Source organism: Populus alba, chromosome 1, assembly GCF_005239225.2.
Source record: "Populus alba chromosome 1, ASM523922v2, whole genome shotgun sequence".
Lineage (NCBI taxonomy): Eukaryota > Viridiplantae > Streptophyta > Magnoliopsida > Malpighiales > Salicaceae > Populus > Populus alba.
Window position 1 is genome coordinate 42,675,173 of NC_133284.1, and position 22,113 is coordinate 42,697,285.

The 22,113-nt window shown below is 33.5% G+C and overlaps 3 protein-coding genes across 7 annotated transcripts; 1 reads left to right on the forward strand and 2 right to left on the reverse strand.

The window, feature by feature from the left end:
- The first annotated feature begins 1,614 nt into the window (after nt 1–1,614).
- LOC118063547 (transcription factor GTE4) lies at nt 1,615–5,909 on the forward strand. Of its 4 annotated transcripts, none has more exons than XM_073410357.1 (5): nt 1,615–3,375; nt 3,471–3,516; nt 3,635–3,748; nt 3,864–3,947; nt 5,616–5,909. In XM_073410357.1, exons 1-4 carry the CDS (start codon nt 2,344–2,346, stop codon nt 3,905–3,907), a joined length of 1,236 nt encoding a protein of 411 aa, XP_073266458.1. In that variant the 5' UTR covers nt 1,615–2,343; the 3' UTR covers nt 3,908–3,947; nt 5,616–5,909. The 4 variants fall into 4 exon arrangements, 3 of the variants coding, with proteins under 3 accessions (XP_073266458.1, XP_034933494.1, XP_034933493.1); XM_035077603.2 differs by having other exon boundaries at nt 3,671–3,748; nt 3,864–3,929; XR_004689918.2 differs by having other exon boundaries at nt 1,616–3,375; nt 3,864–3,986.
- An 88-nt stretch (nt 5,910–5,997) lies between these two features.
- Nucleotides 5,998–9,724, reverse strand: LOC118063548 (malate dehydrogenase, mitochondrial). Its single transcript, XM_035077604.2, has 7 exons — nt 9,362–9,724; nt 8,886–9,059; nt 8,463–8,631; nt 8,080–8,141; nt 7,816–7,937; nt 7,364–7,481; nt 5,998–6,463 (listed from the first exon to the last, which is right to left on the reverse strand). Exons 1-7 carry the CDS (start codon nt 9,599–9,601, stop codon nt 6,326–6,328), a joined length of 1,023 nt encoding a protein of 340 aa, XP_034933495.1. The 5' UTR covers nt 9,602–9,724; the 3' UTR covers nt 5,998–6,325.
- A 3,257-nt stretch (nt 9,725–12,981) lies between these two features.
- On the reverse strand, nt 12,982–21,207 carry LOC118063549 (tRNA dimethylallyltransferase 9). Of its 2 annotated transcripts, XR_004689920.2 has the most exons (12): nt 20,750–21,207; nt 20,367–20,420; nt 19,583–19,625; nt 19,341–19,449; nt 18,389–18,587; nt 17,677–17,875; nt 16,058–16,152; nt 15,521–15,615; nt 14,731–14,806; nt 13,514–13,653; nt 13,209–13,400; nt 12,982–13,110 (listed from the first exon to the last, which is right to left on the reverse strand). XR_004689920.2 is itself a non-coding variant. In XM_035077605.2 (11 exons), exons 1-11 carry the CDS (start codon nt 20,993–20,995, stop codon nt 13,319–13,321), a joined length of 1,338 nt encoding a protein of 445 aa, XP_034933496.1. In that variant the 5' UTR covers nt 20,996–21,207; the 3' UTR covers nt 12,982–13,318. The 2 variants fall into 2 exon arrangements, 1 of the variants encoding a protein (XP_034933496.1); XM_035077605.2 differs by having other exon boundaries at nt 12,982–13,400.
- Between the last annotated feature and the right edge of the window lie 906 nt (nt 21,208–22,113).

Here is a 22,113-nt window from a genome sequence, read left to right on the forward strand (position 1 = left end):
AGTTTAGGTTACTTCAAGGGTACTTTAAATGTTTTTTTATCAAAAAAAAAAAATCAATTAGCATTTCAGTTTAGGATGCTTTAAGTGTACTTTAAATATTTTTTATAATAAAAAAAAATTTAATTAGGCATGCCACCAGACTCAAGGTTATTGTGTTTGGCTTGGCTGCCAAACCCAATTCGACCCAAGAAACTTAGGTCTGACTTGGCCGCCAAACCCAAGACTCTTAGGTCTAACATACCCATCAAACTCAAGACACTTAAAATATTCTTTATATTTTTAAGATTTTTATTACATTTGAAAAAAATAATTATTATTGACTCATCACGGAGTGCGGGCCAATATATTAGTTAAATATAATACCATGTAGATTTAGGGTTGACAATTCCTGTGAAAAAAACAAGCTATAAGATATTTCTCATATATATGCCTTTTTGGTTTGAAGTTCCACATATCTTTAAGATAAATTTAATTCAATAATATTTATTAGAATATACATGTTTTTCACTATCTAATAAAATCTATTTAATTTTTAAAGATAACTTTTTGTTATGGGTGTTTAAAAAAATCAATTCATCTATAATATTTATATTATCTGACTCAACATATCCTATCAAAGTCCGATAATATGGATTTTATATATGATAATAAGTTAAAACAAATCTAAGAAAATGATATCACATGTTGGGTAATGGGTTGAGATTTTTTAACCTGCTCAAGCTAATAGAAAAAAAAATCAAATAAATTATGAATTATAATTTTCAATCAACTTAGTATTGAAAGATAAAATTGAAAAATAAAATCGATTAAAAAATGATAAAAAAAACCAACTCGAGTTAACTCGTGTTAATCCGTCAAACACGTGACATAAGTTTAGGATAACCTCATAAAAATTATATTAAAAAGATTGTGAAGCTCAATCCTTAATAAATCTAATATTAAAGGATAGAATTGAAACTAAAAAATCAATTAAAAATTACACACAAAAAAAACAACTAAAGTTAACTCACCAAATTCGTGACTCAATTCATGAATTAGGTATAACATCATAAAAAACCAAAATAAATTAAAAAAACTTAATTCTTAATCAACCCAATTCTAAATGATGAAATTAAAGGAAAAATCAATTAAAAAAAGGAGAGAAAAAAAAAAACTAAAGTCGACTGAGTTAACCTGTGAAACTTGTACTCTGGATCATAAGACTATGATAACTTCATAAAAAATAAGTTAAAAAATTATGAAGTTTAATAACAAATCTAATGTTAAATGATAGAATTGAAACTGAAAAATCAATTAAAAAAAACACAAAAAAAACAATTGAAGTTAACCCGTGAAACTCTTGATCCAATTCATGAATTGGAGATAGCCTCATAAAAATTTGAAATAAATTACAAAACTTAATTCTCAATCAATACAATTTTAAATGATGAAATACCTTAATTGTGGTTTTTATTTTTATATCCTTTACACGAAAAACTAGATTAAAATTTTATTTTTCATACATTTTGAGATTGTAATTAAAAGTGTATTGTTTAAAATATTTTGTATTTAAAATTATATTAAAATAGTTTTTTTAGATTCTTTTAATATTAGCATTTTAATATGATTAAAAAAACACGAGCTGTCGAACTTCCATGTGGGGAAAGTCTACACATCGTCGTTACATTAAAAAGAAGAGGAGCCAAAGTTAGGGTTTTGATGCAAGAAATTAGGGTTTCTAACTTTCCATGAATGGTTAGGCTTTGAAGAGGAGGATTGTTGAGAGAAGAAAGGAAACCCAACATCAACAAAAATCTGTATACCCAAAAACACCTCAACAAACCCAAGAATCTAGACAACATCCCTCACCCGCAAAAGCACCTGCAAGAAGAAGAAATTCAACCTTTTCAAACCCTAAAATACACCACCACCTCCACCTCGTCCTCTTCTTTGAAGCAGAACCACCGCGACGGCACAGTGGCGTCGAACGATTCTTCCAGTCTTAATCACGTACAGCCGGTCCCACAGAATGAGAACAAGTCAGCACTACCCGGGTACGTGAGATTTGATGATGGTAGTAAAGTAAAAATCAACTTGAATTCAAGGTCTAAATCTGAAATTAAACAGCTAAAGAGGAAATTAGCAAGTGAACTTCATCAAGTTAGAAGCTTGAAAAAGAAACTTGAATCTAAAGAAAAGTTAACATCTTCTTATAATGATAATCATAATAATAGAATAGGTAATAGCGGTGGTGGAGGCGGCGGTAACAGAATTGGAACTCTTGCTAGGGTTAATTCTGAAGTTAGTTATGTGGGACCCACCAATTCGCTGCTGTTGGATGGTGATGAGAAGAAGAAAACCCAGATGAATTCGAAGAAGAAGTTGAAACAGTCTGGCGGTGGAGGGAAGGACGGTGGTGCGGGAAAGGGGGTGGTGGTGGAGTTTAGCAAGGATTTGGTTAAAGGGTGTGGGGAGCTGTTAGGGAATTTGATGAAACATCAATATGGATGGGTGTTTAATGAGCCAGTGGATGCAAAGAAGTTGAAGCTGCATGATTATTATAAGATTATTAAGCACCCCATGGACTTAGGGACTGTGAAGAGTAGGTTGAGTAAGAATTGGTACAAGTCGCCAAAGGAGTTTGCTGAGGATGTTAGGTTGACGTTTAATAATGCTATGAAGTATAATGAGAAAGGGCAGGATGTGCATGCTATGGCGGATAAGTTGTTGAAGATTTTTGAGGAGAATTGGGCTAATCTTAAGGCCAAAACTAATTTTGATAAGAGGGGGGAGATGGGATACGATGCTAGCTTGCCAACACCTGCTTTGAAGAGAGCTCCAGGTCCTCGTGCTTCGTCTCCTGCTCACGGTCCTGCTTCAAAGAGAGTTCCAGGTCCTCGTGCTTCATCCCCTACCTCTGGTCCTGCGTCTGCTTCTGCCCGTGCTCCCAGTCCTGCTTCTTTTCCACAGACAATGCCTTTAGAGACAAAAACTTTGGATAGGACAGATTCTTTGACAGAGCTTGTACATTCGAAGATGAAAGCTGCAAAAACTGTTGTCAATCAAGGCAGGACATCAGCGTTGAATAAGCCTAAGAAGAATGAAACTGACAGAGGCGTGATGACATACGAGGAGAAGCAGAAATTGAGTATACACCTGCAGAATTTGCCTTCAGAGAAACTAGAATCAGTTGTCCAGATTATTAGGAAGAGGAATCCTGGGCTTTTCCAACAAGAAGATGAGATTGAAGTGGATATTGATAGTTTTGATAATGAAACACTTTGGGAACTTCATGGTTATGTAACCAATTACCAGAAGAGTATGGGCAAGAATGAGAGAGAACCTGAAGTTGCTCCACAAGGGAGAGAAGAAGCTGGCCATAAAATGCTTGGGACTGTAAGACCATAATTCTTATTAGCTCCAATCTCTGCTGAATTTCCTTCATGAAAGTCAGGCTGACCAATACATTATCCTTCTCTCTGTCTGTGTAGAATATGACATCTGCTACTGCAGAGGCACCAAAAGAACTTGGATCGGGTAATAATCATCTTGAATTCCTTAGGATTTGTGTTGCCCACATTCAGGCTCTTTTGCTGGATCTTTATGGCATTCTAATTGTTATGCACTGATTTCTAATCCTGTTGGTTTGAAGCAGTACAAATGACTGTTTCTGCATCTTCTCCTGTTAAAGATCATAGGCAAGGCCATAGTATGAGCAGATCAAGTAGTTCCAGCAGTTCTGGCAGTGATTCCAGATCCTCTTCAAGCGGTAATTGAAACTCAGCTAATGTACCATTGTTGAGCATGTATAATTTTCTGGCAATGATGGTGCCAATTAAGACATTAAATGGATTTATTAACTCATTCCAATACCTTATGTGCAGGCTCTGATAGTGATTCAGGATCTGGGTCAGATGCAGCTCAATGACATAGGAGTTAGTAGATTCAAGGTAGGGGCGTCATCCTTGGTTAGAATCTAACCATCTCTTGTTTCTCTATCATCCATGGTAATACAAAAATTGCCATTCAACGTTTACAATATTGGACATTTACCTGTCAAAGTGATCATTATTGAAGCTTTAACCACTCTTTAATTCTCTTTCTTTTTTCTTGAACCATATATATGGTTTTAAGGTTATGGCAGTATGCTATGGAATTTTGTGATATCTGTGATTTCAGTAGTTGAATGATACTGTGAGTCCATAATAGCTCAATGGAAGCTAATTTTGGTTTAGATACTGGTGGGTGGGCGATTTATGACATGCCATTTGTTCTGGAAAAGTACTTACTCATATAGTGTAGGGCTGCAATGGCTATGCTTTTGGTAACCAGAGGTTACTAAGGTTCAATGTGTTGAAAACATTGCCTATAATCATCATTCAATGTCTTTGAAGTGCCAAAAGATAATTTTAGAAGCTGGCTGGCTTGCATTGCTCAAGGCATCAGATTAATGATAAAGCCCTTTTTTTCCTTTTTTTTTTTGTATGTGAGTGTGGTATTTTTTCCAATCATGTCTTGTAAACCGTTCCGTGTAGCCTATGAATCTTCTGGAGTAACCACATTTCCACTTTTCAGTGGCCATGCATAATCAAATGCTTTGTTTTATGTTTTCCAGAGTTCCCTTTTTAAGTGTTTCTGTAGGATTTCATCTCAGATCATTCACCATTTTTAGGTGATATTTCTGACATTGTTCCTGATTGTTGTTCATTATGAGATAGATTTGTGGCTTTTGGATACCAATGACGTAATTTATTTTATCCTTCTAGGGGCATCTATTGTTGGAATAATGATATTTTGAAACTAACAATTGCATGTTATTTATTTATTAAAGGGTTTAGGTGTGCTGTCATATACAATACTGTAGCACAAGTTCACTTCTTGCTAACACTGAATGCGTACAGTGAATTTTGTTGCAAATTCTTGTGTGATTGTTTAATTCTTGTTAGGTATGCATAGTTTTGCCTCCCAAAATTGCTACCTGCAGTTTTATAACTAAACTCTAATTTTTTTCCTGTGGAAATTATTTTCTAAATCAACTCTGCAACTTGCCAATCATCAGAGAAAAAGTTCTGAAAATAAAAATAAACATAAAATGTTTGGAATTTTGTACTCTGGCTTAACGATTTATAGCACTGCCTTTTGGTAGAGCGGCTTTGGATGGAAGCACTCTATCGCATTCTGCTGAGTGTGTGTGTGTGCTCACAGGTTGAGTGACTTTGTACTTGTTTAGATTTTAGATGGAGCTGACAACCTAGATTGAAATACTATAGCAAGCTACTGAGAAAATACATGATTTCAGAAAGGATTAGGGTAGCTACTTTTAGCAATCCTGTGCTGCGGCTGTTGTGGTGGAGTGGCCTCCTAGAACTGTTTACTGGATAATTTAAAAGGGAAGTTGTATTTCTGCATGATATCATGTTTTTTTCCTTCTTTTCCTTCCCCTTTTGTTTTTTAAGGTTGCTTCGTGTTTTCCCTGTATGAATTCCTAGGACCGGCACTTTTGCTCAAACTGCACTAGTTGCATGGTGGCCGGAGGGCCAAGATTGCTGGTGCAGGAATATTATTGTAGAACTATATATAACTTTTAACACCTATGGAACATCCTTGGATTGATACAGTACTTATTTTTGCTGCAGCTGATCCGCAGATTTAAGTTGGTCTGTATGCTCTTTTGGAACATACCTGACAATTCTTGGGATGCTGATTTTGCCTGGGAGAATCCAGGTTTCATCACCTTCTGTTGATTCTATAAAGTGAAATGTCTTTATCAGTAAGACGCTCAGCGCTGGGGGTCTTTCCGTACTTTTGTAGGCTTGTGATCATTCAGGGCGATAAACATATCCACTATGACAGCATGATTTTTACTTGTAATGGAATGGTCTGGTGAAATTGAAGTCAAAAAAGGGTCGGAAGCACTAGTTTCTTAGTCTTGTAGTGATTGCCACATGTTATTTTCTTGACAATGGCCATGATAACTTTCAAACATAATAATTCAGAACAAATCAAAAATACCCAGCGTGAAAAAAGGGTGGCGGAGATCTATCCAAATCGCCATCAATGTGGGTGCATACCCTGTTTTATAAGAATATCATCTTCCATGGGAAGTTAACAATGGCCATACGCATTTAACACAAACTAAAAAAATCTTATTCTCTCCCGGGTACCAAACACCTCCTATAAAAGTCACAGCGTATTATTGATAAAATTTAAATTTATGTGCCTCCTCTACCCGAAAAAGCAAAAGCCGGGTGCTGCTGGCGGCCGCAAAGACAACACTGAAAAAAATGCAAAGTTTGCATGTGTTTGACTCGAGCAAATAACCGCCGGCCAAAAATCAGTAATTGAATTACTGGGTGGCAAATTTGATTCCCTTCTCAATAGATGATTTGAGCTCAGGCTTCAACTTTTCTAAGCCTTCCTTTTCGAAGTCAGAGAGAGGACCTAACCCTAGAACTTCCTCCACGCCATTCTTTCCAAGCCTCACCTGCAAATACAAAAGGATTCACAGGCTTACTATCTCACAACAACCCTGGCAAGCATACAAAATTCAAAATACAAAACTTCCATCGCAAAAATGCAAGAGTAGAACAACGACGATGCACCAGAGTGCTGCATCTGCAAAAGGTGCAGAGCATCATGTAACCTTTACAATGTAATGCACCCTTTGTCATCAGATATATCTACAAAGGACCTGCTAAAAACAATAGATCTAACAAGTTCACTCTTCATTTTTCATTTGGCAGAGTGATTGCTTTGTCATAAAATTAGTGTAACTGAGATGAGGATGCAATGATCAGCACATCAAGACTGACCAAATTAATAAGTGCATCTGCAAAGAGGTGATGGCACCTACTGCAGCAAAATTATGGACACGTCATAAAAATGGTTCAATCATGTTCAACATGAAGCGAGAAAACATACACGATGCACTAGAGAGGAATAGTTATCAGATTGAAGTACTGGAGGTAAAGGGGAAGACAAACCAAAATGACATGAATTAAACCAGTATCCTTTAGTATGACTACAACATTTAGAAGCTCAACCCAACATAACATTGACTGGATAAGACAGAACCGAGTAGGTAACCACAACTCAGGTATTTCATTCTTGGGGCTTAAAAGAATTAAAATTCAATGAAGATCATTTTTCTTTTCCAACCAAGTAAACAGGACAGCTCAGAGGAGACTCCAAAACATACAAATCTGTAATTTGAACTAATATATTGTGAAGATAGCATGAATCAGCTAGGGATGGTACTCTAAACTTGTAAACAATATGCAATTAAGTAAATTAAAAGAATGAATCCCAATCAAAGAGATATTTTCCATCGACATAATAAAACAAAGAGCTTTTATGTTCAATCAAGGAAAGTTGATAAAATTACCCTGGATGCGAAGAAAGGTAGTTCAGTGACAGTTGACTGCACAAATGAACATTCAATCACATCTGGAACTCCATTGAGCCCCTTCAAGCAAGCATCAGCAAAAATGGCTCCTGCATAGCTGCAAATGGCCAATCAAATTAGTTAAAAGAAACAGTTTTTCTTTTATAACTAAGCTGGATTAACGACATGAAGAGACTTCTAAAAGGGTAAAGAATGAGTTACACATTGTTTTTCCAACCATGATTTATACGGGAAGGGAAAAAAAATTAAAGCTGACAGGTAAAAATAATCCTCCATAAAAATAAATTACACAAGAAATTTATTTCCTGGTCAACATAGCATGAAAACTTTTGTAGGCACCAGACTTTCATGATGAAAAGCAAATGTAGTGTCCATAGACAAGGATCCAAATTATATTCATGATTATAAATATGTTCAGGACATAAACTTACGCCATTGACAAAGTTGCAGAGCCCTTTCCAGCCTTTGCTTCCACAACTTCTGTCCCACCATCTTGAGTTCTCTTTGTAAGAGCAGTAATCACTTCATCTGATAAATTGGCTTTTGGTGTGGCCTATAAATAAATCAAATAAGTAAAACATAATTGGAAAGGTTGATCTCGAACAATCAGACAAGAATTTGCATACAAACAATATTAGCATACGCCAGATACAGAATATTTAGGAGAGAACAAGGGGAAGGGAGTGAATAAATACTTGTGAAAATAGTGGGAGAATGGTTATGCCTGCATGACCACCAACAACTGGTACATTAACCTCTGTGAACCAAACCAAAACACCAAAGGCAGTATGAGAAATCCACACGTGAGGTATTCAAAATGTTCAAATAACTCCCCTATGCTCATAAGATATTATAGAGTCAAAAGGTTCTAAAACACAGAACTGCACAGTAAAAGACCAGAGAAACTTGCTAATATAAGAATTCCATCTACTGAAGCTAAGTTATTCTTTTTCACCAAAACAAAAGGTTTAGTAGGTTAAATCACTATACACTTTGCTTTCAACTTGGTTTTCTGTAGGGAAACATAGGTGGAGAAAAAATAAGGACAAGTTTCTTGTAAATGAGTAACTGGACAAACCTGCAACTGGCACCATGGCCTTTCCAGCATAGAAAGTTTTGGCCCTAACAACATCAAGGGTAGTCACACCAAACAACCTTTTCGGGTCATAGGTTCCTGCTTTCTTAAAAACCTCAGCGGCAATAGGAACTGTTGAGTTCACTGGGTTGCTGATCATATTAACAAGTGCCTAATACAGCAAATTCAAACACAAGATTTGTAAGCCAACATGAAATCAAAACAAAACCATAAAGAAAAATAACCCTGAATGCATGTTTGATTGACTTTGAAAATACAAATGACTCTATTGGGCTCCAAATACAACTGCTGCAGGAGCCATATAAACCAAACCATAGCAGAGTTAAGAACTAACCATTAAAGTTAACTCAGACATACAAACATGAATTAATAGAACTGTTTACAGAAAAGAAGCTTGTTACTCACATTAGGGCAGTGCTTAGCAATTGCTTCACAGAGACCCTTTACAATCCCAGCATTGATGTTGAAGAGATCATCACGGGTCATTCCAGGTTTCCTTGGCACACCAGCTGGAATGATTACAACATCTGCCCCCTCCAAGGCTTTCCCCAATTCAGCATCACTTGCATACCCAACAACCTAAACACAAATAAACAAGCAGGCAAGCAAACACCTAAAGTTAATGACAAGTGAGTTAATGACAAGTAATTAATCAAAGCAGAAACATTTAGTGCAACTAAATCAACAACAGCATTATAAAACGGATGGATTCAGTTCCAGAGAGACCAAAAACAATAAGGAATTAACACGACGAATCAAATATAGATCTGTTTAATTTACATATTGATATAATAAAATATACTAAAAAAGCAAGCATCTGCACAAAAAGAGGAAAATAAAAGTGAAAGCATGTATCTTTTATATAGTTAGGGGATATAAACCTCAGATCTGGTGTTGATGTGGCTGACATCGGCAGCGACACCGGGAGTGTTAGCGATATCGTAGAGAGCGAGGTTGGAGACGAGAGGATTAAGTTTCATGAGAAGAGAGAGTGGCTGACCGATTCCTCCGGCGGCACCGAGGACGGTAACCTTGCGTTCGGGGACGGCCTCAGAGGCGTAGCCACGGCGGACGATGTGGGAAGATGGGGAGGTGGTTAGGGATTTGATGAATCTCAACATTGAAGCCCTCTTTTTTTTTTTTTAAGTTTTCGAGAGAGAGGAAATGGAGATGGAGGAACGATCGAGGGTTTTGGGGTTTGGAGGAGGAAAAGAGAGTTAGTTTTGTTGGTAACCTCCAGGTCGAGGGTGAGAGGGATCTTAAGGCAGTGTTTTGAATTTTTTTTTAATTAATTTTTGTATAATTTTAAAAGTTAATATTAAAATAAATTTTAAAAAAAATAAATTATAAACCAGTGCCATTTTTTAAGTATTATTTATTTATTTTTTAAAAATTATTTTTAATATTAGTATATATTGAAAATATAAAAAAATTTAATAAAAAAATTAACATTTAAAAAAAACAATTATTATTTTTTAAAAAAAATTATTTTTGATATTATTATATATCTAAAAATATAAAAAAATTAATAATAAAAAATTAACATTTAAAAAAATACTGCAATCCCCCGATCACACTCTACAACTCTTTATTTATTATAGCTACCCATTTATTTATTTAGTTTAGTTTAGTTTAGTTTAGTTTGATTTAATTAAAAATCGTGAAATATCTCTTTAGCCCTTTGGGCTTGGGGATATTTACGTGTGGTGAGTAATTTGACATGCCACGTGATAATAAAAAGAAAAGTATGCCAAAAGAATATTCTTCTATTCTACACCACAACTTTAGTCTTGTTTAAAAGTTTTCCGTTGCAGAATTGGTCCCTTATGATATTCCGTCGAATTACACAAAGTCACATTGTCTCTCAACATGAAGTTTAATGGAGTTTGATATGGAGTTTCAATATGTCCCAAAATACTATATCGGAGGCTAAATCTATTAAACAAGTTTTAATTATTCATTTTGTTTTCCATGCTTTAAAAGTTCATTGAAATGCATTTTAGATAGTATTTGTTAGTATGTGATTATTATAGTAATGGTTGCTTTTCAAAGCGGTTTTAGCTCAGAAATATATTAAAATAATATTTTTTTTATTTTTAAAAAATTATTTTTAACATCTTTATATTAAAACAATTAAAAAAACATTAAAATAATTACAAAAATAAACAGACTTTTAGAGAAAAAAAGGGTTTTCAAGGTCTTAAGATTGTCTTGGATTGTTTTACATGATGAAAAATAAATGTAAAATACAAGTTTTGGGGTAATTAGTCGTCAAAAGCGCACATCTCTCGTTATCCTATTAGATAACATGTTATCCGCTTTTATGGCTTTTCCTCTTGGATATTTTCAAGAGTCACACAGCTCATGTAAAATTAGAGGCCTAACTGCCACAGAACCTTGAGCGAGCTAAACTTGTTCTCTATGTTTTTTTAATATTTAATATTAATCTTTTATTTGTTATGTTTGGATAAAAATTTAAAGCATTAAGTTATGACCATTTATTTTTTTATCTAAAAGAAATATGATCAAAATTCATCTTTTGAATTCAAAAATCAAGACAAGCTACATTACATTATACATTGAGACAATGAGAGCAACATGTAATTTTTTTAATTTAAATTATCATATGAAAAAATTTGTTATAAATACATAAAATAAATTATACAAGACAAATTTGGAGATGTTGCGTCATGGTATCTTTTGTGCTTGAAAGTTGTTTTTTAAATTTTTTTTATTTAAAAATATATCAAAATTATTTTTATTTTTTTATATTAACACATTAAAAAACTTTAGCTAACTTGGAGAGGTTTTTATGTCTTATCCTTTGTATTTGTATAGTAAAACAAATCTCATTGCATTTGGGTTTTAGTTTGTTATGCCTAAGATTTGAGGATGTTTTTGTTATTGCACTATTGATTTTGTCTTTTAATTTGAAAAATTAACCCAACTTAAAAACATTTACTAGGAGTTTTTTTAATTTTTGTAGTTATTTTAAGCTAATGTTTTTATATTTTTATTTTATTAGAGATTAAACTTCTTGGTTTTTTATATATGCTTTGCTTTTTTTATTTGGTTTGGTTATCTAGGTTTTTTTATGTTTTGTTTTCCTGTAGATATATTTCTCAAAATAAATTTTTTTATTAAAATAAAATTGATTGATTGAATAGATGAATACTGACTTCACTATGATTTGTTTAATTTGCTTTTACAAGGCATTGCTTTATCAAACTATGCAACTTCTTTCAATATCATTTTACATCCTTTTGCAGTTGAGCTTAAACTAACTCATCAAACTCTTTTGTTTATGGGTGATGTCTACCTCTAAATGGTGAGTCTCTAATAATTTTTGTGTTTTCTTTTCTTTACATATATGATTTCAATAACTCAATTTTTTATTTATTACTGATAGATGTTTTTTTATGATGTGTTTTTTTGTTTTTGCCTTTGATTTAAATCAAATTATTAAATTAACTAATCTTATTAGATATAATGTCTACTTGTTTTTGCTTTTCAAAAATACTTTTGAAAAAAAAATAAGATGTTTTTTTTTTTTTTACTTCAAATTAATTTTTTTTATATTTTCAGATAGTTTTAACATACTGATATTAAAAATATTTTTTTAAAAAATATATATTATTTCAATGTATTTTCTAACAAAAAAAAAATTAAAAACAACTGCTATGACAATACAAAATAAATTTATAATTAAGGTAATAGTTAAGTTAATAACCTTACTCTCAGGTTTTTCTTGTTTCTTTCAAAATAGAATCGTTGACTAAAAGTACTTGATCACAAGACAATTCGTTCATTTATAGTTTCTTATATATATATATATATATAAACGAGATCACCATAGAACACAGGCACAGCACCATTGAAGGGCGGAGAAAGCACGGATTTTGTTTTTTTGTTCCTTAACAGCCGCTGGGAACAGAAAGGCGGGCATGCATGCATCTTACTTTCCGCCTCGAAGTGTTCTGTCCTTTTCACTTGCCTAACATTTTTAGTCCCTCGAGGTTTCTTTTTGAGAAATTAGATGTCCAGTGAACAATAAAAGAAAGAAAGGTAAAGAAAAGAAAGGAAAATGCTAGAAAAAGGTGCAGAACATAGTTATAGTTGGATTAAACTCCGATGAGATTTTCTATATATAAATTCAAAAAATATAAAATTAATTTATAAATACTTAACCTCATATATTATTTTTAAAACCTACATTTACATAAATTAATTTATAATTTTTCTATATAAAATATTAAAATATAAAACATATTTTTTAATTTTTTCAAATTAATCTAAATCAACCCACATCACCCAGAATCGACCGCGCCTCTTAACCAAGTCAACTACCATACCCGATTTAATAACTAAGCTAATATCCAAACCTTTGAGGTTACAAAAAAGAAGAAAAAAGGGTACTAGGTTTTTTGGTGCATGATTATAGCCCTGTACGTTTCCAATGCTCTGGCAGGCAGGCAGGAACTGAAACTAAACTGAACTTGGATGTTCGTGAAAGAAATGAAATTTATTCAGTTCAAGGAGAAGTGAAATGGTAAATTCACTGACAGCATAATGTTTTGAAACATGCTGGCATTCATATACAGTTCAGCTACCACCGTGCCCTATTGCTTCACTGACAAAATAAAGAAAAATATACGAGCGAGCATAAATACATTAATTCTCTGCTCAATGCTTTAGCCAGTTAAAGTTGGGTGTAGAATTCAAACATACCACGAGAAAGCAAGGGTCTTAAAGGTTCCCCTTTTGAAGAAACTTCGAGGCTACTTCCATGTGAAAGTTTAGTTTCAGATGGGCCAAAATAGAGATTAGACACCATGAAATTACACTACGCTCATTGCTTCGCCTTGAGTTGTTCTTATCCAGTCAAGTATATCAGAACAATCATTACGACTAACAAAATGCCTTCACAAGTAAACACACACATTAGTGTTTTGTCCAAAAAACGAAAAAAGTTTTGTCAATAGATAAATAAAAAGAAAAAACAAATGTATCTGTCCTTGTTTGTTAAACCATACCTGTTCTTGGTGCGATAAGCCTTGAGTTGAAGAACCTCCCGTCTGCTAGTCACATCTTTATTCATTCTAAGTGATTCAGGCACAACAAGGCTTCCGGTTTGGTCATGGTATGCATCATAAACAAAGTTAAGCACCATTTCCTGAAAATAAAATTATAGGAAAGTTAGCATGGAGAAAAGATCTTTTCACCAATGGACTAAAAGTGTGCGGCTGCTTTACATGTAGAAACAAAATTTATTGCATTCCATCCTTCTGTACAATCTGGAAACTAGGAGTTGGATCCTCAGAAGAATAGTAAAATAATGATCAACCATGCCAAACAATGAAAATGGTACCATTTTATGTCAATGTTCCTTTGTCTCCACTATGTTTTGCCTGGACTGCCATAATTTATCTCTCGGTTCAATTTTCTCTAGAAAAGTCCATTCTGAGTTGGTCTAAGAGAATTTTGTGAAAAAATTCTTCTTACAAGATTGGAGGTCAGTTGTAATAGAGAAACAAAAATGATAACTTGACAAGGAAAACAGAATACGGTATTTGTTCTTCTTGTAAGGTATTTGCACCTGGGAAGGCATATGATGCCACTTCGGGCATTTTTAGCGGTCGAACATGGCTATATTCTGGCAAATTTGTTGCCAAAAGACCTCAAGATTTTTCTTAAATAATTAGCTAACACTTATATCATGTCTTCAATGGAATGGGGGAACTTTCGTAACATCCTTGACCTGTTATAAAAGTTTTGCTAAATGATTTTGCACCAGCACCAGCGGAAAAAAGCAAATAAAAGTTGAGGAACAAGAAAAGCTTTCAACTTATTTTTCTTTTAAAGCAAAATATCTTTCACTCAACCCCCATTCCCCATTCATTAGATCAAAGAATTCATGGTGTTTTCACATCGCTCCAATGAAAGGTGCACGAAGATGATAGAAACATGCATATGACCTGTCTGCACTTACCTCCAATGATCACAGAGAAATGTGCATGCATGTGTGTTGCTGTGGGCACACATACTCGAAGATTCGCTACATAACCAAGTTTCTCATCATGAACTCAGAAGCATGCACGCTCATAAAAAAAAATGCACATACATGATATAGGCAGGCATATCTAAGCCATGTAAAAGAGACTTGTACAGTACCAAACACTTAACAGCTGTAAGCCAACCAACTTTTAGTTACCATTGCGAAGAGAAAACATGGCATCAAACTTGATCATACCAGAGGTTTAGAAGCATCAAGCCAGTGATAGATATGCTCATTACGAAACCATGTCATTTGCCTTTTTGCAAAGTTTCTGAAAAGAAAAGGCAAAAGTTGAATGAAACAAACCATTGGATATTAGATAAGAACATCCAAAATCTGATAGAATAACACACTGACTAGGCTACACGTAAACCTTTTCCCCCTTCTGGAAGGGAATTGAATTCTTTTACAAACAGATTTTTATACACAAACCAACTTCATATCTGATAAATTAATTAACAGATGACTTTTAAGCTACTGCCTTGATATTATTAAATCAAGTACATATTTTATCAAAGTTCCCTATCTAGGACTTGTAAATGTCAAGTGCCTAAGGACCTTCATGATACGTTCACTAATTAAATAAGCCTCAATGCTGTAGTGTTACAGACATTATTATTACTGTTTCACCCTAATAAAAGAAGAAATTCATTAGAAGACAAAGAAGAACGAATACAACAAGACAGTTAGGCATCCTCCAAAGTGCATGGAAAGCTTTGATATATATATCATCCATGAGCATAAGAAAGCATGCGAAATTATTATTTCATTACTCTTCCCCTGTTTTCTAATATCTCGTACTGCCCTTTGCTTTTCTAAAAAGCATCCATGACATTCATCTGAGCTCTTGTTTACCCTCTACCTCACACATGGCCCAACCTCCCAGCATTTTGTTTTAAATCTTTCTACCAGTCGACATGAACATCAAATTGAATTCTACATCAAGAGTTACATAAATATCAATTTTGAAGTGGATAAATGTTACCGGGATGCTTTCTGAAATTCAGATAGAAAAGCATAAAAATCTCCAGCAGAACTACTACCCCCATCTTCTCGACACCTTAAAAGATACTCCATTGCCTGATAATGTTAAATAAAAAAAACTGTATTATCATTCAAAATCAATATAGCAAAAAATAAAGTACGAATAAGCAAAAAAACACAATCAAGTGAAAATGATTGTGAATGATGATGATCTCACACATTAAACTAAAACAGCAAGGAAAAATTTGAATCGAGCTGTACATTAATCAGAAGTGTTCTCTCTGAAAAAGAAGCAAACAAATTGATCCAAGTTTTAGCATTTGATATGATTAATACTAAGGTACCTATACATAAACAAAATCAAATGCAAATCACTGATTAAGTGAATTAGGCGAGGGAGGAAAATAGATGAGAAAACCAAGCAATTGACATGAATATCACCGACAAGAAACATCAAAACAACACAACAGCTTTCAATGATAAAATAAATCCATATAAAACGGAAATAAAAATAAATAAAAGTATTTCAATGGCATACTTGTCTGTAACCGATTGCTCGAGTTGCAGAATTGGAGTTTGGAAGAAGACCCTCGTCAAGAAGCCATTTGGCTTCAGTCAAAATCCCATTGCTCCCTATAGCCAAATCAAATAAACACAAAATAAATGTCACTTAGGAGTTGACAATGCAAAGGAAACTAATATGCATGCAAAATTTAAAGTAAAAATTATAAATAAAAATACTCCCTTAATCCTAAAATAAGTATTAACTAAAGGAAGTAATAAATATTTTCATTTGTTTTAAATTATAGTTTTTGTGATTGTCTACAAATTGAACATAGACTATATATATACATTTATTTTTTAAAGAGGCCATTTATTTTAAGGAGTACATAATAAGTCAGGCCATCTTATCTTAAAGCAAACATAAACACATCACATGATGTTGCATAATCATCTCTGATACTATTCTAACTTGCATTAATAAAAGAGCAGGAAATTAAAAGGTTAACCAAATATGATATTAAGGGAATGGCATTCTTCCAAACTAATCAAATATAAAAGAGTTTTCACCTATACTTAAATCCAACCATCTGAATGCATACTACCATTGCTATTTAATTTCCAAGTTTTCACCAATACTTAAATCCAACCATCTGAATGCATACCACCATTGTTATTTAATTTCCAAGTTTTCACCAATACTTAAATCCAACCATCTGAATGCATACCACCATTGTTATTTAAATTAAATGAATGCATACTACCATTGCTATTTAATTTCCAAGTTTTCACCAATACTTAAATCCAACCATCTGAATGCATACCACCATTGTTATTTAATTTCCGAATTGCTCAAGAAAATGTAAGTACATCTGTCAAAGTAGACAATTGATGATGCCGGTATCTCTAGAAGGTAGGCAAGGGGAAAAAAATTTAAGTGTTCCATAAATTTTCTTAAAACACTACCACATATGTAAAGCCCAGAATGTATAAATATTATCTTTGGATTCATAAAATGGCAGTGTAAAACCTAAATCTTCACAAGTAGTAGAGCCCTTCTACAAAAATATAATTTTCTGAATCACAAAAAAAGAAGAAGCAAATAACATTTTATGTCATTACAAAAAAAGCCACGTTAGATGTTAGATCATTTCCTTGTGAAGACAAATGGAAACGAATGCTGAAGATTCTAAGATCTATAACAAAGAGAAAATTAATAATAATAAATTTTTCTTCATACCTCAGCATATTGGGAAATGCAGCAAAGGCCTTTTGCATTTAGTGGTGAATCTTACATGGTGCCGGGTAGAGTGGAGGATTCTATTATTAATTATTAACTGTGATAAGTTCACTGTTTGATTGAACATCCAGATGGAAGAATTTCAAAATCTTTGATGGTACCCTACTTTGTGACTACAGAATAGGAAAGCATTCCCAGCATCATTACAGCACAATGTTTTATGAGCTTCAAGAATGTCTTTAGTTTCTATTCAGTCGCATTGTAATGCCTGCTTGTCTTCCCTTTTTTATTCCTGTCATCTCATTGGATCATGTCTCATTCCTCTTATTGTACTTGTATATTCTTCTCTTTTCATTATTATATTCCTTTTTAGCAAATACGTGTCTATAATAGTGATGAGCTGTGATATAATCTACCTGCAAGCATATCTTCACATCGGTAATCGATTGATTTATAGAGATCAAGTCTGGGGCTTGAGAGGAAAAAACAAATGAACTCATAGTCCAAATCACCAGATGAATTCACATCATGGGAGCTGTCTGTTAATCTTGTATCAAATTGGTCCTTGAAAGACTTGTATGGAACTTGAAAAGCAGATGGAGGAGATCCACTAGTCTGCCACACCAAGAGAAACAAAAATCAATGGAAAATACATGCACTCAATCTAGTTATGCAGCCCCATAAAACACAAACAAAAAAGAAATTGTTTCCTAATATAATTAACATAAACTGATAACGAAGAAAATAGTATGTTCTGTGATGTTAAAAGCAACTTATCCCTGTGCCCATTGGGAAGAGGAGTGCCTGCACTCATGTGACTAGGGAGGGGCATAAGAGATAATAGGGTGAGGGATTTCAGTGTCATGATTTCATGACAGCCAATTAGATTTTGGTTAGGGCTTCTTAAGTAATAAATGGTTTAAAAATGTTGGGATATTATTGTTGTTGTTGTTGTTCAAAGAGATGAAATCACTTTGTTTGTGTTGTGTAAATAGTTCCATATTATTGTGCAGTTAGAATTTTCAACAATCCACATGTCCAACACCCACAATAAAAGTTGCACAGCCATGACCTTGATATAAATTCGGTTGATGTCACAAATATAGCTAGAAAACTTCACAAATTAACCTTAATTATCTCAAGGCTACGCCGCAACCGATACCAATCATTGGCAGCCAAAAACTGTGCCTGTGAATCACCTGCTTTGACCACCAACTGCACAGCAGCATCCCAGTCCCTAGTCCTCTCAAGTTCTGCAAGCTCGGAATATACTTCAGATGCAATCTCTGGTGAGGCTTTAGGAACATCTGGCTTTCCATATATGAACCTAAGAATCACATTAAAGAGATAAAAGTGAAAACTAGCATCGTAAGATACTCTTGTGTGTTTTACAAGCAATATATATAATTTCCTTCCATCAACCTAAAAAGGAGAGGGATAAAGGAAGGAGAGCAAAAATAAAGAAAGGAGCCCTTTTAGAGTCTTTCCAGCACAATCTAGAACATAAAGCTTTATTTCCGTACAATATAAGGAAATAGTAGAAAATATAGATGCAAGGTCGTAACTATAAGGAACTGTTCAACCAACCATGCCTTGTCAGTAACAGTGTCATGTATGATGTTCAAGGAAATAGCAAAGGGTTGAGAAACTTCTGTCAAAGGTATGAAAAATATGCTCCTAACTGGTTGAAAATGACCATCAAAACAAGCTTATAATCACCATTTTCAAATCAATATAACTAGTTTTTCCTTATTTCTGTAGCTAAACATGTTGCATGTGTCTTATGAACGGTTATGCAAGATAAATAGGCTAGAAGAATTTATGTTCTTATCTTTACTTCTTTTTTTTCTCAAAAAATTAACTGCAGAAAAGAACCATGTTTTTATTTATGTTGATGCAAACTCATTATTGACCCATCATTATATCATAAATTTAAATTCTGCAATGATGTGATTTTGGAAGCTTATGTAGTACGTAGTAGAGACTTTTCCTACAAGTATTCTTTTTCTTAACCCAAAAGAAGGGGGAACTTCTTTAGAAAGATTGATCGTAATTATAGTTGAGTTATGCAAATAGATACCATCGCAGGTACAATCCAGTCCCACCAGTGACTATGGGAACACGACCATTTTTGAGAATATCTTGAGTTGCTTGTCTTGCATCCTCGTAAAATTGCCCAACTGAATAATCTGAAAGGACATGGTATGAGAAGAATCTTAAGGGAGGAGTTTGCATTCCATCAAAGAGCAAAATACAAATTACCATAAAAAACGATGTGCTACAATGCTTCATAGACATCAGCTGGTCCATCAAAAAACATACCTTCAGATGGGTGTAATATGTCAACTAGATGGTGCCGGACTTCCTGCAAAAGACATATAGTTTGAGATTAAAAAATCTATTCACAACGGCTAAACTATATGTATCTATCAAATGCCAGGTATTATGTTTTACTTTGCATGTCAATATAAGAGGAAAGCAGCATATTTCACCCAGAAATAAATGAGCTCTACACTGAGAAAATTGGCAAGTTTAGCAGATACAATATTGTCTTGTGAGGTTCCATGCCATTATTGCTAGATAATAATATTTCAAGGAAGGATATAAACTTCAAGCATGAAATGAGTGCACTACCACAAACAAAATAATTCTTGACGATTCTCTTTCTTTTCTATTTTCCTCCCTTCAACAATCAAGTGTTCAATAATTTTAATCACAGGAAAGCAACACAATCATATCATTTTATATATGAAATTCTGTTACCTGGTGAGAGTAAAATTGCTATTTTAAGTTGCCAAGATGGTGCGCGACACATAATTCCTCAAGCGCACCATTCCAAGAATATAACACGCATCAAATAACAGGTTGAGGTTGACCAAAAGCTTCATAGTTTTTCTTCTATATAAAAAGTTCCAAAGTTATGAGATGCATATCCACCAAAATCTAAGTGAATATTTTTCTGTGCTCATGAAGAGAATTACTTGGAACATTTGCACCAAAGCGAATTACATGATGACCTACGATTATTTTAGTGCCAGGAAAAGTGACACTGATCAACAGAAGCAACAAAAAACAAAAGCATAACGTATGGAATATGAATAAAGACCTTTCGTTCACTCTCAGTAGGCTTTGCTGATCCTACATCAAGACCACGATATACCTACAGTACAAAGCAGATAAAACAATCAATTTCAATTCACCTGAATAGAAATTTCAGTACTCTGGAATTTCAAGCATAAAAAGAAGGCTGTCTAAAATAAACCCAGATAAATAAATGATCATGCCTAACTTCTTCAAAGTCCTAAGACAGTTAAAACTTCTTCTTTTCATCCTACATTTCTCTTACCAGCCAAAAGGCTAAATCCTCCATTCCATTTGTTTTCAGATTACTTTGTTTTTCTTTTCCCAAAGAAGCAAACAAAGCAGTGATTAACCAAATAAAAGATAGAAACCATAAAAAGAGGGGTCAGCATAAGACCAAGAAGAGACCTGGACGGAGTCGGCGCTGACGATTTCACCGTTAAGGCGTTTGGCAAGCTCTAAAGCGAGACGGGTCTTGCCGGATCCAGTGGGACCAGAAATCACAATTAACTTGTCTTTTTTGTTCGGTACAGGAATGGAGCATGTTGTAGTGGTGGCGAATTGGCGGCCGTGGCGACAGAAAGAGGAGGAAGAAGAGCGGAGGAGAAAGTGTAGGCAGCGTGTACGGAGACCACACACTTCGGTCATTATCATAGTTTGGTCTATGAAGCGATAGATTGATAGGTAAAATAGTTACAGCTATGCTTATACCTAAACCAAACTGGAAACTGGTTCTCTTCTCTTCTCTTCTCTTCTCTTCTGCAGTTGGGGATATTTTTGTTCTTAGATAGATAGGCTGAGGTTTAAGGTAAGAGGTTTTACTTTTAGATTTTTCATTCTTGTTTTTTTTTTTTTTTTTTTTTTTTTTTTCTCTCGGTGAAGGACAAATATATATATTTTTTGTTTTCGTGGATAAATATATCTAGCACTGACCTCCTTAAATCAAGCCTCAAGGTTTATTTTTTTTGTTTTGTTTTGTTTTTTTTTACAATAAATATATTTTTGAAACAACTTACTTATCACTTAAAATTATAAAAAAAATTTCGAACAATCTTAAAAATATTTTCTTCTCCGATGAATTAAAAAATATTAATTTTTTTAAAGTATTATACCACTATTTAAATTTAAAAAGTTTAAAAATATTATTTTAAAACTCTATTTATGTTAATAAATTAATTATGTAATCCAGATGATTCAAGATCTAAATTAGATTAAATTTAAATAAAAAAAATTACTTAGTATGACATAGTTTAAAACTAGAACTAATACACAAGTCAATCAACCCAAGAAAAATTTAATTAAAATTGATTTTTTCAAAAAAAAATAATAGTATCATCTTTATTTATATAAAATAAAAAATTAAATTAATCGAGTTAATTCAATTCATCTAACCTAACTTAAGGTTTTTTTTTCTTCATCTGAAACTGTTTTTTTAACATTGCCTAAAAAGAAAACCATTTGAAAAGAAAAAAGAAAATATATAATCTGGTCAATGGCTCTCTGCATCCAAGTTTCTTTACATAAACACAAGCATTTAGAAATGAACGTGCAAAGGTCCAGTGGGAGTTATCCATCGCTTGCGATCAAGTTGAATCGGATCGGATGTCAAAACGCTTACATATTACCATCTGAAATCTGGATTCCATATAACATGAAGGAGCAGAAGAAAATGGTCAAGTCATGAGCCACCAACTTAAGCAACCACCAGGTTTGTTGTGTCATATATATATATATATATATATATATATATATATATATATATATATATATAT

Bases quoted from the DNA above. Each gene is read 5' to 3' on its own strand.
- LOC118063547 (XM_073410357.1), top strand. From the start codon at position 2,344: ATGAATTCGAAGAAGAAGTTGAAACAGTCTGGCGGTGGAGGGAAGGAC. The intron at 3,376-3,470 runs GTAAGACCATAA...CTGTCTGTGTAG, and splicing joins GCCATAAAATGCTTGGGACT to AATATGACATCTGCTACTGC. The intron at 3,517-3,634 runs GTAATAATCATC...GGTTTGAAGCAG, and splicing joins ACCAAAAGAACTTGGATCGG to TACAAATGACTGTTTCTGCA.
- LOC118063548 (XM_035077604.2), bottom strand. From the start codon at position 9,601: ATGTTGAGATTCATCAAATCCCTAACCACCTCCCCATCTTCCCACATC. The intron at 8,632-8,885 runs GTGAGTAACAAG...TTGCTGTATTAG, and splicing joins TTGCTAAGCACTGCCCTAAT to GCACTTGTTAATATGATCAG. The intron at 6,464-7,363 runs GTAATTTTATCA...TTGTATTTGCAG, and splicing joins TACCTTTCTTCGCATCCAGG to GTGAGGCTTGGAAAGAATGG.
- LOC118063549 (XM_035077605.2), bottom strand. From the start codon at position 20,995: ATGATAATGACCGAAGTGTGTGGTCTCCGTACACGCTGCCTACACTTT. The intron at 15,616-16,057 runs GTATGCCATTGA...TAACATTATCAG, and splicing joins GAGCAATCGGTTACAGACAA to GCAATGGAGTATCTTTTAAG. The intron at 13,401-13,513 runs GTATGGTTTAAC...TTACTTGTGAAG, and splicing joins GCTTATCGCACCAAGAACAG to GCATTTTGTTAGTCGTAATG.